We start from the raw sequence: 13,663 nt of genomic DNA, 5'->3' as shown, positions 1-13,663 counted from the left end.
CCCTGCCCCCACTCCCCGTTCCCCCTGCCTCTTTGCATTGCAAGTTAGAGCCTGGGGCAGATGTGTCTGATTGGCTTAACCCAGACACTCACCAGAAGTGCCTGGAAAGCAGATACCTGACATGGGCATCTTGTACAATAGAATTATACCTCCCTCCCACTAAATATCAGAGGGCAAACATACCCAAACATAGGGGAAAATTCTATACGCTAAACAGCTCTAAGAGTGACCAATGTACCCTCTTAGCTCCTTTCGTCCTGACCTTGGTCTGAGGGAGGAACAGCTTTTCCTTCTATCCAGCATCTCCGGGCATTCACCTGGCATGCTGGGACACACATTTGAAAAGAAGTCCAACAGGGGCGCCTGGGTGGCTCAGTCGGTTAAGCGTCCGACTTCGGCTCAGGTCATGATCTCAGGTGCGTGAGTTCAAGCCCCACGTTGGGCTCTGTGCTGACAGCTCAGAGCCTGGAGCCTGCTTCAGGTTCTCTGTCTCCCTCTCTCTCTGCCCCTCTTCTACTCCCTCTCTCTCTCTCTCTCTCAAAAATAAAGATTAAAAAAAATTTTGGAAGGAAGTCCAACAGCGATCATGATTCCAACACAGCAGGCATCTCAGTAGAGGTCATTCTCAGGATTTTGTCCAAGACTAGAGTTCCACTGGTGCAGGTGCCTGGGTCTGCAAAGCAGCCTTTTGTCAAATAGCAACTCCCATAAAAGATACTCCCCAGATGTACAGATTGGTCCCGTCGATAATGAGAACTCATCGATGCCAGTTGTGGACAACAGGTTCAGGGAGGTGCCTATAATTATAATACAGTGTAGGATTCTATTTTTAAAGTAAGTAAAAAGGCTGTTAATGGATCATATAAAGAGGAAGAGCTAGGGGGAGGGGAAGGGGATGGGGGTGATAAGAGAAACCTTCCTAAAAGACATGATTCTTATTTACCTTATTTGAAATTGAGCCAGGTTAGTGAAAAATATCAAAGAAAGGAATCCCCAGCCAAAGGATTCGTACAAGTGAAGGCTGAACAGTGAGATCTGTCTATCTATATCTGTATCTGTATATAATATGTAACATATATCATATGTATGTGATTATTATATTATTTGATACTGATAATTGGTTATCATTTTGTATATGATGCGATATATGATATGATATATGATATATGTCATAGAATATGATAATATATGTTATATGATATATATACATCTAAAAATAGGAAAAGAATATTATGCAAGTGCCTGTCACTATGAAGAAGGCAGGGGGTGGGGGAAGGAGACAATTACTTTTTGTAAAGTAAAGAAAAAAAGGAGAAAAATAAACAAGGCTGCACAGCCACACCAACTTATTCAGGAGCCGTAAGCTCAATAAATGATGCCCTTGGTGTTGTTTTCTGCATCGATCAGTTTTCAGTACTTCCCTTAGTCGGGAATAGCTAAGGTGACTTCTGCCCTCCCCACTCCACCTATTTATTTTTTTAAATTTTGTTTAATCTTTATTTATTTTTGAGAGAGAGAGAGTGAGACAGAACATGAGCAGGGGAGGGGCAGAGAGAAGGAGACACAGAATCTGAAGCAGGCTCCAGGCTCTGAGCTGTCAGTGCAGAGCCTGATGCGGGGCTCGAACTCATGGACCCGAGATCATGACCTGCGCCGAAGTCAGATGCTTAACCGACTGAGCCACCCAGGCTCCCCTAACCCATTTATTTTAAATCGTTAAACGGACTTCTTGCCCTGGAGACCCTCTTGCAAAAGTATACACGGCACCAAATTAGAATTGGGTTTGCTTCCCTGTGCTTCTCAGTAGCCTCAGCCCCAGGCAAAGGAGCTGCTTCTAACAGAAGAGTCTGCGGACGCCTGCTGGTACACTGGGGGCTCTCCTGCCCTCACGGAGGCCGGGGGTGGGGGATGCCCAGAGCTTCCCCCTGGAATTGGGAAGGTGAACTCTGGGAGAGAAGGAGGGACCCCTCCGGCCCGCTGCAGGGCTGCTGGAGACTAAAATAAGATCAGAGATGAGAAAAGTACAGCCTGCTCTCCCCTGTTCCCCAGCACCCAGAGCACCTGCTGCGGTGTGGGGAGCATTTTCTAAATTATTTCCAATCCCGTCTGGCTCTTCAGGGCGACCCACCTCTGCTCATCCTTTCTTTTCTGTTGCTTTTACTGCTGTGGTTGTTTGGTGACCCTCCCCTGAAAACGGTCTGCTGTAAACGTCTAATCCTTGATCGTGTTCCATACAATCCTTTGTCTCCTGTCGCGTATGTAGACGCGAATAGGTCGGTACAGGTTATGGTAAGAGGTGCCCTTACCGTGCTCAGGGGACTGAGAGCCAGGGGACTAGGCTTCTCATTCCAGAATGCATTCTCTGAGCCACATCCCCTGCTAGACTTTGGGTGCATCATTTCATCTTTGGGGACCTCAGTTTCCAAAAACTGAACTGTTTGAAATGGACAGAAACTTTGGATTCTCCTGTTGATTTCAGCCCTGTGCATCTGAGATTCCAGCAGCATCCCTCTGGAGCTACACCCAGCCACTTGGTGCCCAATTCCTTTTATTTCTCTTATTTTCTCCCGTATATTTAAGACACTTACGTTAGTTAGGGTAACACTGTGTGCTCACTGCTCACACTCCTGTTCAGTGGGTGACTCGGGGACAAAGGCCCTCCCCTGGGCCTCGGCGTTTTTGGTACTCAGCGTTTCGGTACCCTCAGAAGGGTAGATTCTATCGATGAGACTGATCGCGTGGCCCCACACAGACACAAGAGGAGGACACAGTCTGGGGCTCGGCGGCCTTTCCTAGCGACGGGAACGTGGATGTGGTGGACAATTAGCTTCTCTCCCAAAGCTCCCTTCGCCTTCCTCTTGCCCAGCCCCACGCCATACGCACTGGCATATTTGCTATGTGAAGTCGGTTAAGCGTCCGACTTGTTTGGATCTACTCAGGAGACAAATTTGTCTTTGCCTTTCCCCGTGTTACAGTTCAGTGAACCTTCATCAGGGATCGGAAGACCCTCAATTTTACAGGCTTACTCAGCCTCCCCAATTTCTGGGTTGGCTGTTATTCCCAGCCGGCCCTATCCACGTGTGCAGCCACGACATGCACCACGTAGACCAGAGTTTCACGCACAAGCAAAATGCAATTGAATGCGTCCAGAGAACCTGTTGGCTTTTAGGACCTGTCTGCGTGGCAGTCTATTAAATACTCTCTGATTCCCCAGAATCTCTTCGAGGAAGGGCATACCCTCCACTTATTGAAGATGATGCTGTGATTTAAAAGTTAACTGGGGGTGGGGGAGAGGCGCATAGGTGTGGCTCAGTCGGTTCAGCATCCAACTTCAGCTCAGGTGGTGATCTCACAGCTCCTGAGTTCGAGCCCCGAGTCGGGCTCTCTGCTGTCAGCACAGAGCCTACTTCAGATCCTCTGTCCCCCACTCTCTCTCCGCAGCTCCCCTACTCCCTCTTTCTCAAAAATAAATACATCTATATTTTTTAAGTTACCTAGGGTTGCCTGGGTGGCTCAGTCGATGAAGCATCCTATTCTTGATTTCAGCTCTGCTCATGATCTCACAGTTCGTGGGATTGAGCCCCATGTCGGGCTCCATGCTGACAGCGAGGAGAGCCTGCTTGGGATTCTCTCTCTCCCTCTCCCTCTGCCCCTCCCCTGCTAGTGCTCTCTCTCTCTAAATATATAAATAAACTTAAAAAAAATAAACGAAAGTTATTACTTGTAGGTAGATCATTGCTTCAGTGATCTCTTCTTTATTATCAAGAAAATGGAAGCTCAGAGAGGTTAAATAAGCTTCCCAAGGACACACAGTTAGGAAGAAGAGTCTACATAGAGCCCATGTTCCTAGCGATTCTTTTGAACTTTGCTAACGCTTTCTTGAGGTGTCTATTTGCAGAGTGACTGTTAGGTAACATCGCTCCCTTTTAGCCCAATAAACAACGTATCTAAGCAAATTAGATTTGAAAATTAACATGGCCTCTTCAGTACATTCTAAAATGAATATACTCCGGGGCGCCTGAGTGGCTCAGTCGGTTAAGCGAACGACTTCGGCTCAGGTCATGATCTCACGGTTCATGAATTCGAGCCCCGTGTCGGGCTCTGTGCAGACAGCTCAGAGCCTGGAGCCTGTTGGAGATTCTGTCTCTCCCCCTCTCTCTGCCCCTCCCCTGCTCAGGCTCTGTCTCTCTCTGTCACAAAAATAAATAAAAACATTAAAAAAAATAAAAAGGGCCTGACCTTGAGCTCACCACTTGGGGATAGCAGAATGAGCAAATGCAGGGAAGATCAGGGCCCTGGTTTCTGCTTCTTGTCTTCTATGCAACAGACTGTCACTGCACAACCATGACTTAAACAGGTGCTCCCCCATCCTGCGTGTGCACACGAATCACTAGGGGCTCCTTTTTTTTTTTAATTTTTTTTTCAGCGTTTTTATTTATTTTTGGGACAGAGAGAGACAGAGCATGAACGGGGGAGGGGCAGAGAGAGAGGGAGACACAGAATCGGAAACAGGCTCCAGGCTCCGAGCCATCAGCCCAGAGCCTGACGCGGGGCTCCAACTCACGGACCCCGAGATCGTGACCTGGCTGAAGTCGGACGCTTAACCGACTGCGCCACCCAGGCGCCCCTAGGGGCTCCTTTTAAAGCAGAGTCCGATCCAGTGGGTCGGGGGGTGGGACCTGAAATTCTGAATTTCTAACCAGATTCCCAGGAGATGTCAGTGGTGGCCATGACCACACTCTGAGACAAAAAAAAAAAAAAAAAAAAAAAAAAAGATTTAATTCTAAAGATTTCTGTTTTGATTCAATTCAGGAAGCATGTCATGAGGCTACTGTGTGCTAGGCAGTTGGGACACAGAAGTGACTTTCTTCCTGTTTTTTTAGTTAGTAGATGGAGCACACTCCGTCCGAAGTGACTGACTGTGTTATCAAGTGTTAAGCACCATGACAGAGGGGACCGCAGGCTGGGAGGGAGGTGGAAAAACAATGACTGGCTGTGCTTAAAGAATTTTCTGTAAAAGCAAGATCTATAGAGCAAGATCTACAGGGCGTCTGGGTGGCTCAGTCAGTTAAGCATCCACCTCTTGATTTCTTTTTTTAAATTTTTTTTAACTTTATTCATTTTTTTTTTTTTTGAGAGACAGAGAGAGACAGAGCATGAGCAGGGAAGGGGCAGAGAGAGATGGAGACACAGAATCCGAAGCAGGCTCTGGGCTCCGAGCTGTCAGCACAGAGCCCGACGCGGGGCTCAAACTCACGAACCGCGGAATCATGACCTGAGCCGAAGTCGGACGCTCAACGGACTGAGCCACGCAGGCGCCCCTCTTGATTTCTGCTCAGGTCGTGATCTCATGGTTCATGAGTTCGAGCCCCGTGTCGGGCTCCACCCTGAGCAGGGAGCCTGGTTGGGATTCTCTCTCTCTCTCAAAATAAATAAATAAACTTTTAAAAAAGCAGGATCTAAACATATGAGTGGGTTCTTGAAGGACAAGTAGGAGTTTAATAGGCAGCAGCAGGGAGGGAAGCTATGTCAGGGAGCAGGTACATCATGTCCAGACCCAGTTGCATAAAGCACAGTGTGTTCAGAAAACCACTAGCAATTGGATGGTAATGGATCGCTGAGCACATCTGAAACTGTTTTGCCCTTTGAACTCTGCAAATCCATTTCTTCTGTCAGTAGGCTGCATGCTCCGTAAGGGTTGTGATGGTTCTTTCTGCTCACCACTATCATTCCACTGCCTGGCACAAGTAGGCATTCAGTTACTTCGCTGTTGGATGAATGACGGGATGGATGAATGAATGAATGATTGAATGGATCATTCTCGACATAGACAGATATTAATAGTTTTGGGCAAATGACTCTGTTGAGTGGGTTGGACTAGATGGTCTGTGGGCCCTTCTGTTTCCACCTGCCATGGCAGTGACTGTCCTTACTTTGAAGGTGGCATACTACAGTGATAAAGAGCATAGATTCCGGGGGCCCCTTGGTGGCTCAGTCGGTGAAGCGTCCGACTTCGGCTCAGGTCACGATCTCATGGTTCGTGGGTTCAGGCCCCACACCAGGCTCTATCTCTCTCTCCCTGTCTCTTTGCCCCTTCCCTCCTCTCTCTCTCCCTTTCTGTCTCAAAATAAATAAATAAACTTCACACACACACACACACACACACACACACACACACACAAAGGTATAGATTTCAGAGCCAGGCTGCCTGGTTCAAATCCTGGCTTTCCATGTCTGGGCAGGTTACTCAGGTCTCGGTGTCCTTATCTATCAAATGGAAATGGTCAAAATAAATCCTACCTCATCGATCTTTGTGAGGAACACCTGTGGAACTGGGGACAGTATTTAAAATCCACAGTAGGTACTCTGCAAGTCGCTGGTGCTCTCGCGGTATTTATGTCAACAATTAGGAATTCCTTTAGCTACACGTAACAAATGATCTAATTAACGATCCCGCTTTCTCCTCTGTTACCTCTCTTCCCTCACGGTCTCTCAAAAGCAATCATGCAATCACAGTCCATTTTTGTAAAATAGTAAAAAGAGCTAACGCGCTTACGGAGCACTTACTGTATACCCGGCACTGTGCTGAGCAATTGCCACCCACTTACCTCCAGTTCACAAATCAAAGGCTTAGAGAAGCTTGGGACGTAATAACCCAAGGTCATGGTATTCGTAACTGGTGAGCTGGGCTCTGAACTCTGATCTGTCTAGACTCCAGTCCTGTGCACTTGGCCGATGCTGTGCCACCAGATCGCTATACAGGACAGCGGCTGTGCAGTGATTGTTCCAGAGCGGGCTTTATGCATTACAGATCTCAAGGCATCGTCCCCAGGTTCGAAACCCTTCACTAGCTTTCCGTCACTTTCAGGACAAAGTCCGTGCTCTTCAACTTGGCTTACCAGCCCGTTGCCAGCCTTCCCCTGCCCGCCATCTCTCACTCGGACGCGGTCTCTCCCCCTCTCCTTTTCCCGACCTCGTTGCTCAGTGCCACCTGCTGACGAGCTGTCCCTGAATTCTTGCTGAGCTGCCGTCCATTTGCCACACTTCAAGCCGACCCCAGCGTGCTCTGATTCCTCTGCTCAGACCGTCCACCCTTCTGCGTGCTTGACCCTCCGGCAAGTCCCATGGGCCTGCAAAACTTGGCCGAAACTCTGATGCCTTGGGACACTGCCGATTCCCCTGTGACCGGTCACCCCCCAGAGCGTCCTTCTGTCAGAGCACAGAGGTCCCCTCCCTTACCTGCGGTTTCCGCTCGCCACGGTTAACTGAGCCCGGAAGTAGATGCTCCTCCGCTGACTTGATGTCAGAAGGTCAACGGTCCTGATGTCGTACCTGCATCACTGCTCTTGCTTCATCACGTGACGTAGGCATTTTATCGTCTCTCCTCACAAGAGGAGGGGGTACAGGACACTAAGATGCGCTGAGAGAGAAAGAGGGCGACCGCATTCACGTAACTTGTTACGGTATATTGCTGTCACTGTTCTGTGCTGTTACTGTGGTTGTTAATATCTTCCTGTGGCTAAGTTACGAAATGAGCTCTGTCCTAAGTAGGTATGTATAGGAAAAAAACCGTCTACTTAGAGTTCAGTAGCCACCGGCTCAGGCGTCCCCCGGGGTCCCTAGACTCTGAGCATCTTGAGGACACAAATGGCATCTTTATTATCACTCAGTCCGACTTCCTAGCGCCGTGTGTAGCCAGACACATGGGAAATGTAACAACCGTTGCTAAAATAATTAAGGGAGTGAATAATTAATTCAACCAGTCGTTTTTTTAGAACTGGGGCCTGAGGATTCCAAATGAGTCCATGAATGCACTCAGGGAAGGTGTCCTCGAAATAAAGTGCAAAATTGTGAATACTTGGGCACTTTTAGAAGAGGGAGTTCAGAGCCTATATCAGATTCTTTTTTTTAAAAAAACATTTATTTATTTCTGAGAGACTGAGAGAGACAGAGCATGAGCAGGGGAGGGGCAGAGAGAGAGGGAGACACAGAATCCGAAGCAGGCTCTGGGCTCTGAGCTGTCAGCAGAGAGCCCGACACGGGGCTCGAACTCATGAACCACGAGATCACCACCTGAGCCAAAGTCGGACGTGCAACCGACTGAGCCACCCAGGCGCCTCCAGAGCCTATATCAGATTCTTAAAAGGGTTTGTAATGGAGAAAGATTTAAGAACCACTGAATCCCGGGGGTAACCAATGTAAGTCAGCAAACATTCCACAGTGTTTTCTGGCTAATTAACCTATTGCATTAAAACTAAGTTACAGTGATTGCAAGATGCCCCTTATTTTAGGCCACTTAAGAAACGCCCCCAAAAGTTTGACAGGCCGCTAAGATGCTATTCTAGCTTGAAAGATGATAAAATCTGAGAGGTGCCTCTGCCCTTTTGTTACGTTCTTTTTCTTTTTTGTAATGTTCATTTATTTTTAATAGAAAGTTTGAGAGGGGGAGGGCAGAGAAAGAGGGAGACAGAGGATCTGAGGCAGGCTGTGTGCTGGCAGAGGCAAGCCTGATGCAGGACTCGAACTCACGATCTTGAACGTCAAGATCACGACCTGAGCTGCAATCAGGTGCTCGACCAACTGAACCACCCAGCTGCCCCAAGTTCTTTTTCTTTTTTTTAATTTTAATGCCAGTATAGTTAACAGACCGTGTTGTGTAAGTTTCAGGTGTGCAACACAGTGATTCAGCAACTCTACACTATTCAGTGCCCATCATGATAAGTGTGCCCTTAATCCCCAACCCCTATCTCACCCATCCCCCACCCACCTCCCCAGAGGAGGGCACACTTATCATGATGGGCACTGAATAGTGTAGAGCCGCGATTAGATGCTAACTATGAGTTCCTCATAGTTTGTTTTCTATGATTAAGAGTCTGTTCTTTGGTTTCTGTCTCTCTCTCTCTCTCTCTCTCTCTGTCTCTCTCCCTCTCTCTCTTCCCTTTGCCCATTTTTTGTTTTCTTATACTCCTCGTAGCAGTAAAATCATACGGTATTTGTCTTTCCCTGACTGACTTAACATCACTTAGCATAATACTCTCTAGTCTATTCATGTTGTTGCAAATGGCAAGATTTCATAATTTTTTTTTTGAATTTTTGATGTTCATTATTTTTGAGAGAGAGACAGAGAGACAGAGACAGAGCATGAGCAGGGGAGGGGCAGAGAGCAAGAGGGAGACACAGAATCTGAAACCGGCTCCAGGCTCCGCGCCGTCAGCACGGAGCCCGAGGCGGGGCTCGACCCACAAACCGTGAGATCATGACCTGAGCCGCGATTGGACGCTTAACCGACTGAGCCACCCAGGCGCCCCGAGATTTCGTTATTTTTAAAGTCTGAATAATATTCCGTTGCCTTTCTATGCCACATCTTGTGTATCCAACCATTTATTGATGGACACTTGGGCTGCTTCCATAGTTGGCCTATTGTCAAGAACGCTGCAATAGCAGAAGGGGCCATATATTTTTTCAAATTAGCGTTTTCTTATTCTGGAAGGTACACAGCAGTGGAATCCCTGGATCGTATGCTAATTCCCTTTGTAATTTTTTGAGGACCCCGTACTGTTTTCCGCAGCGGCTGCACCGGTTTGCATTCCCACCAGCGGTGCACAAGGCTTCCTCTTTCTCCACGTAGAGGTGCCTCTGCTGTTGCATGAGTCGCTGAGGGAGGACAGGGCCCTACAGTGCAGGTGGACAGTCCCCACTCAGCCCCGTGCTACCGGGCGGACTGTGAGGCCAGTCTCCTTGCCTCTCTGAGCCCCAGTTTGCTTGTCATCCTAATGGAGGGAATAATGCCGTCCCTGCAGGGCGCCTGGATGGATGAACCAAGGCAGTGCTCCCACAGTGCCTTGCTTTCAGAAGGCTTTCAAGGACTACGCCCTTCCCTCCCTTTCCTCGCCCCTTATGCCAAACCACACGCAGAGAGAAGACCTCGTCTCACTTAAATCCTTAGTAAATGTGAGAGTTTTTAGGTAATTAATTCTTCCGCCTGAGGTCTCCCGGCTCTGGCCACCTATTCTCAGAATTTTTGAAAACTGCCTGCCTCTCCTTGCCTGCGATGTTCGGTTTGCTGGAGATGATGGGACCTTTAGTTCTTTTGTCCCAGGTGCCCGTTTCACTCTGTGCTCCCGGCAGCTGCCGTGTTGTTGGTTGGGAAAATAGAGAGGTACTCCAGAAAGCTTCGTTTCGCTTTCCACAACAAATCGATCTGTTCCTGGTAACAAATCCCCTCCTGGGCTGTTCGCCGCAGCCCTGCACAGGAAGAAGGGCTTGCCGTTGTCCCCTTGCCCTTGCTGAACCCCCGGGGTGGACTCCTTCTGCTGAGATGTTTGGGAAATACCGACACATTCCTCCTGACTCCCCGGCGGAGAAAGCTAGAATCTCAGACCACGGTAGATTTATTTGGGTGGGGTTGACATCTTCCAGGACGGATTAAAATATTAATGTGCTTTCTCCCTGCCCCATCCCTTCCCTGTTGTCTAGTATTCTTTTCGCAGATGTGAAAGGATTTACCAACCTCTCCACAACCTTGTCTGCCCAGGAGCTGGTCAGGATGCTCAACGAGCTCTTTGCCAGATTTGATCGACTGGCCCACGTGAGTTGAATTTAATTCCCTCCTGGTCCTCTGTGGGAGTGAGGGGCTGCGTGTGGAATTAGGGAGAGAAAGACTCAGGCTTCATCACAGGGACCTCCTCTTCTGCGTCCTCTTCCCCGGCGCGGACTCCTGACCCTCCCACCTCCTGGGAACCGGGGTTAATTACTTACAGATCTTGAATGGGAGGTACGTCAGATTGACTTTCCCAGTTGAGAGATAGCTGATGAAGCGACAATGAAGCCAAAGCTCTTTTTATGTGTTTTCTGCTCCCCATCATGTCCCCGCTGCGTGTGGCCAGGTGCCATCCAGTGCCACCTCAGTTTGGTTCGTGCAGGGATAGCCGCCTGCAGCTTCCCAAGCCAACTCCAGCCATCTGAAATGACTGTTGTTGGGAGCCAGGAACCTGCTGGACCCCCATTTTGTTTGACCTGATCTAACAGCTTTCTTTCTAGCCGACAGGACACTACCTTTATTTTCTAGCTGGCTTGAGAGAACAGGCTAAGGGACATAGACATTTGCTATCAAAACACAGGTTCCTAGTCCCGAAGCCACCCAAGTTGGGGAAGACTGTCATCCGCACCCTCTATTTTAAGAGTGGGCTTTGGGTTCACCCCGGAATACCTTAATTTCCTTCCTCATCAAGTGTGTAGATCAGTGCCAATGTCACAGGGCTGTTGAGAGAACCAAAGGTAAATGCATCCCGTGGAAGTTCATTTGTAGAGCATCGGCGTGTCTGAAGTTAAGGCTGCCTCCCTCCAACGAGGGCCATTCGTGCTTGCATCCGAGTCAGAGAAGACTTTCTGGAGAAGGTGACTCTTGGACTGAGTCTTAAAAGTGGGAAGACACATACAATAGAATACAGTTCAGCAACAAAAAGGAGTCAACCCCTGAGACACGCAGGAGTATTGGTGAGCCTGCAAAGCAATATGCCAAGTGAAAGAAGCTAGACCCAAAAGCCCAGATGGCAGGACAAAGGCGTTTTTATGACATCGTAGAAAAGGCAAAATTATAGGGACAGGAAAGAGACGCATGGTGGCCGGGAGCTAGAGGTGGACGGAACAGACGAGTTGCACAGAGAGGCATGAGGTGCAGTGGCTTTGAGAGTGATGTAGCTGCTCTATGTGCCATCATCGCTGTGCCCCATATCAAAACAGTACATTTTATTGTATACCGATTTGCGAGGCGCGGAAGGCAGGGAAGGTGGATATTACTGTCGAGTCATGTAACAGCTCACAGGAATTGATCAGAAAAATGTGCTTGCAAATTGACAGAACTTCACAGATAAGACCTGTTTTCCGTGTACACATATATTTATATTTCATGCACACACACGCGCGCGCACACACACGCACACACACACACGCACCATTTATTTTCGGCTCAAATTTTTCAAAGAGGCTGCAAGCCTCACGTTTTGTTTACAAGAAAAATGGACCCTGGGCACAAATATAGTCACCACATTGTGTGTGTCTCCACCAGAAGGGTAATAGAGCATTTTACACGGTTTCCTTCCAAAACACAGTTTTGTCAGGAGATCAACCACCCTGGACACCGCTATGTTTTCTTCAGTTTTGTAGAGACAGCATGGTGTACAAAAGTCAGATCGACCTGAATGTGAATTCCCATTCTGCCTCTTACTTGCTTCATGACCTTCGCTTCCTTAAGCCACTGGGGAAATGGCACGGCTCAAAACGTGGTCGTGGAGACTCACCGGCATAAATGTTACGCGTTTAACACGTAGCCTGGCACATAGTATGTGCTCAGGCTCCTTTCCCTACGTAGGCTCCTTTCCCTGAGCCTAAATACTGCCTCCTTTCCCTACGTAAGTGTTTCCAAAATGCTTTTACCTCTGTTTTCATGGAAAAATCACTGATTAAGAGTCGGTGAATTATCACCTACAGCCCGTAACGTTTGGTTTTTGAAGTTTTTATTTAAATTCCAGTTAGTTCACATACAGTGTAAAATTAGTTTCAGGTATACACGACAGCGATTCAACGCTTCACCCAGTGCACATCGCAAGTGCCCTCCTGATCCCCGTCACCTGCTTCACCCATCCCCGCCACCCCTCTCCCCTCTGGTAGTTATCGTTTGTTCCCTTGAGTTGAGTCTATTTCTTGGCTTGTCTTTCTCCTTTTTTCCCTCCATTGCTCATTTGTTTTCTTAAATTCCACATGTTAGTGGAATTATATGGCATTTTTCTTTCTTTGACGGACTTATTTCGCTTAGCATTCTACTCTCCAGCTCCATCCATGTTGCTGCAAATGGCAAGACTTCATTCTTATGGCTGAATAATACTCCCTTGTGTATATATACACTGCATCTTCTTTATTCATTCATCGGTCATCAAGATGAAAAGCTTCTGCACAGCGAAGGAAACAACGAACAAACCTAAAAGGCAACCTACAGAACGGGAGAAAATATTTACAAATGACATCTCTGACAAAGGATTAGTATCCAAAACATACCAAGAACTTCACAAACTCAACACCCCCGAGCCGAGCCATCTAATTAAAAAATGAGCAGAAGATTAAATAGACCTTTCTCCAAAGAAGGCATCCAGAGGGCTAACAGACACATGAAGATGCTCACCATCCCTCATCATCAGGGAAATACAAATCAAAACCACGAGGAGATACTCCTCACACTTGCCAGAATGGCTAACACCAACAACACAAGAAGCAGTAGGTGTTGGCAAGGACGTGGAGAAAGGGGAACCCTCCCGCACTGTTAGTAGGAACACAAAGTGATGCAGCCACTGGGGAAGACATTATAGAGCTTCCTCAAAAGATTAAACATAGAACTGCCCTTTGACCCAGCAATTGTACTACTAGGCATTTATCCAAAAACTACAAAAATACTCATTCAAAGGGAAACATGTGCCCTGGTGTTTATAGCAGCATTATTTACAATAGCCCAACTATGGAAACAGCTCAAATGTCCATCTACTGATGAATACGTAAAGAAGATGCGGTCTGTATATACACAAAGGAATATTACTTTAGCTGTTAAAAACAACGAAATGTTGCCATATCATTACTTTTGGCCAGCTGATCTGTGGCACAGGAAAATTTTCAC

At 47.7% G+C, this 13,663-nt stretch overlaps 1 protein-coding gene across 3 annotated transcripts in view; it reads left to right on the top strand.

Moving 5' to 3' along the window:
• The window catches only part of ADCY8 (adenylate cyclase 8), a 226,152-nt gene that overhangs the window by 89,005 nt on the left and 123,484 nt on the right, over window positions 1-13,663 (top strand). For all 3 annotated transcript variants that reach the window (XM_019823138.3, XM_019823137.3, XM_004000120.5), the window contains exon 4: window positions 10,477-10,588. In XM_019823138.3, coding sequence (XP_019678697.1) covers window positions 10,477-10,588 — 112 coding nt within the window. The remainder of the gene's footprint in view (window positions 1-10,476; window positions 10,589-13,663) is intronic.

This window comes from Felis catus, chromosome F2 (assembly GCF_018350175.1).
Source record: "Felis catus isolate Fca126 chromosome F2, F.catus_Fca126_mat1.0, whole genome shotgun sequence".
Classification (NCBI taxonomy): domain Eukaryota; kingdom Metazoa; phylum Chordata; class Mammalia; order Carnivora; family Felidae; genus Felis; species Felis catus.
This window is presented reverse-complemented; position numbering and strand designations above follow the sequence as displayed.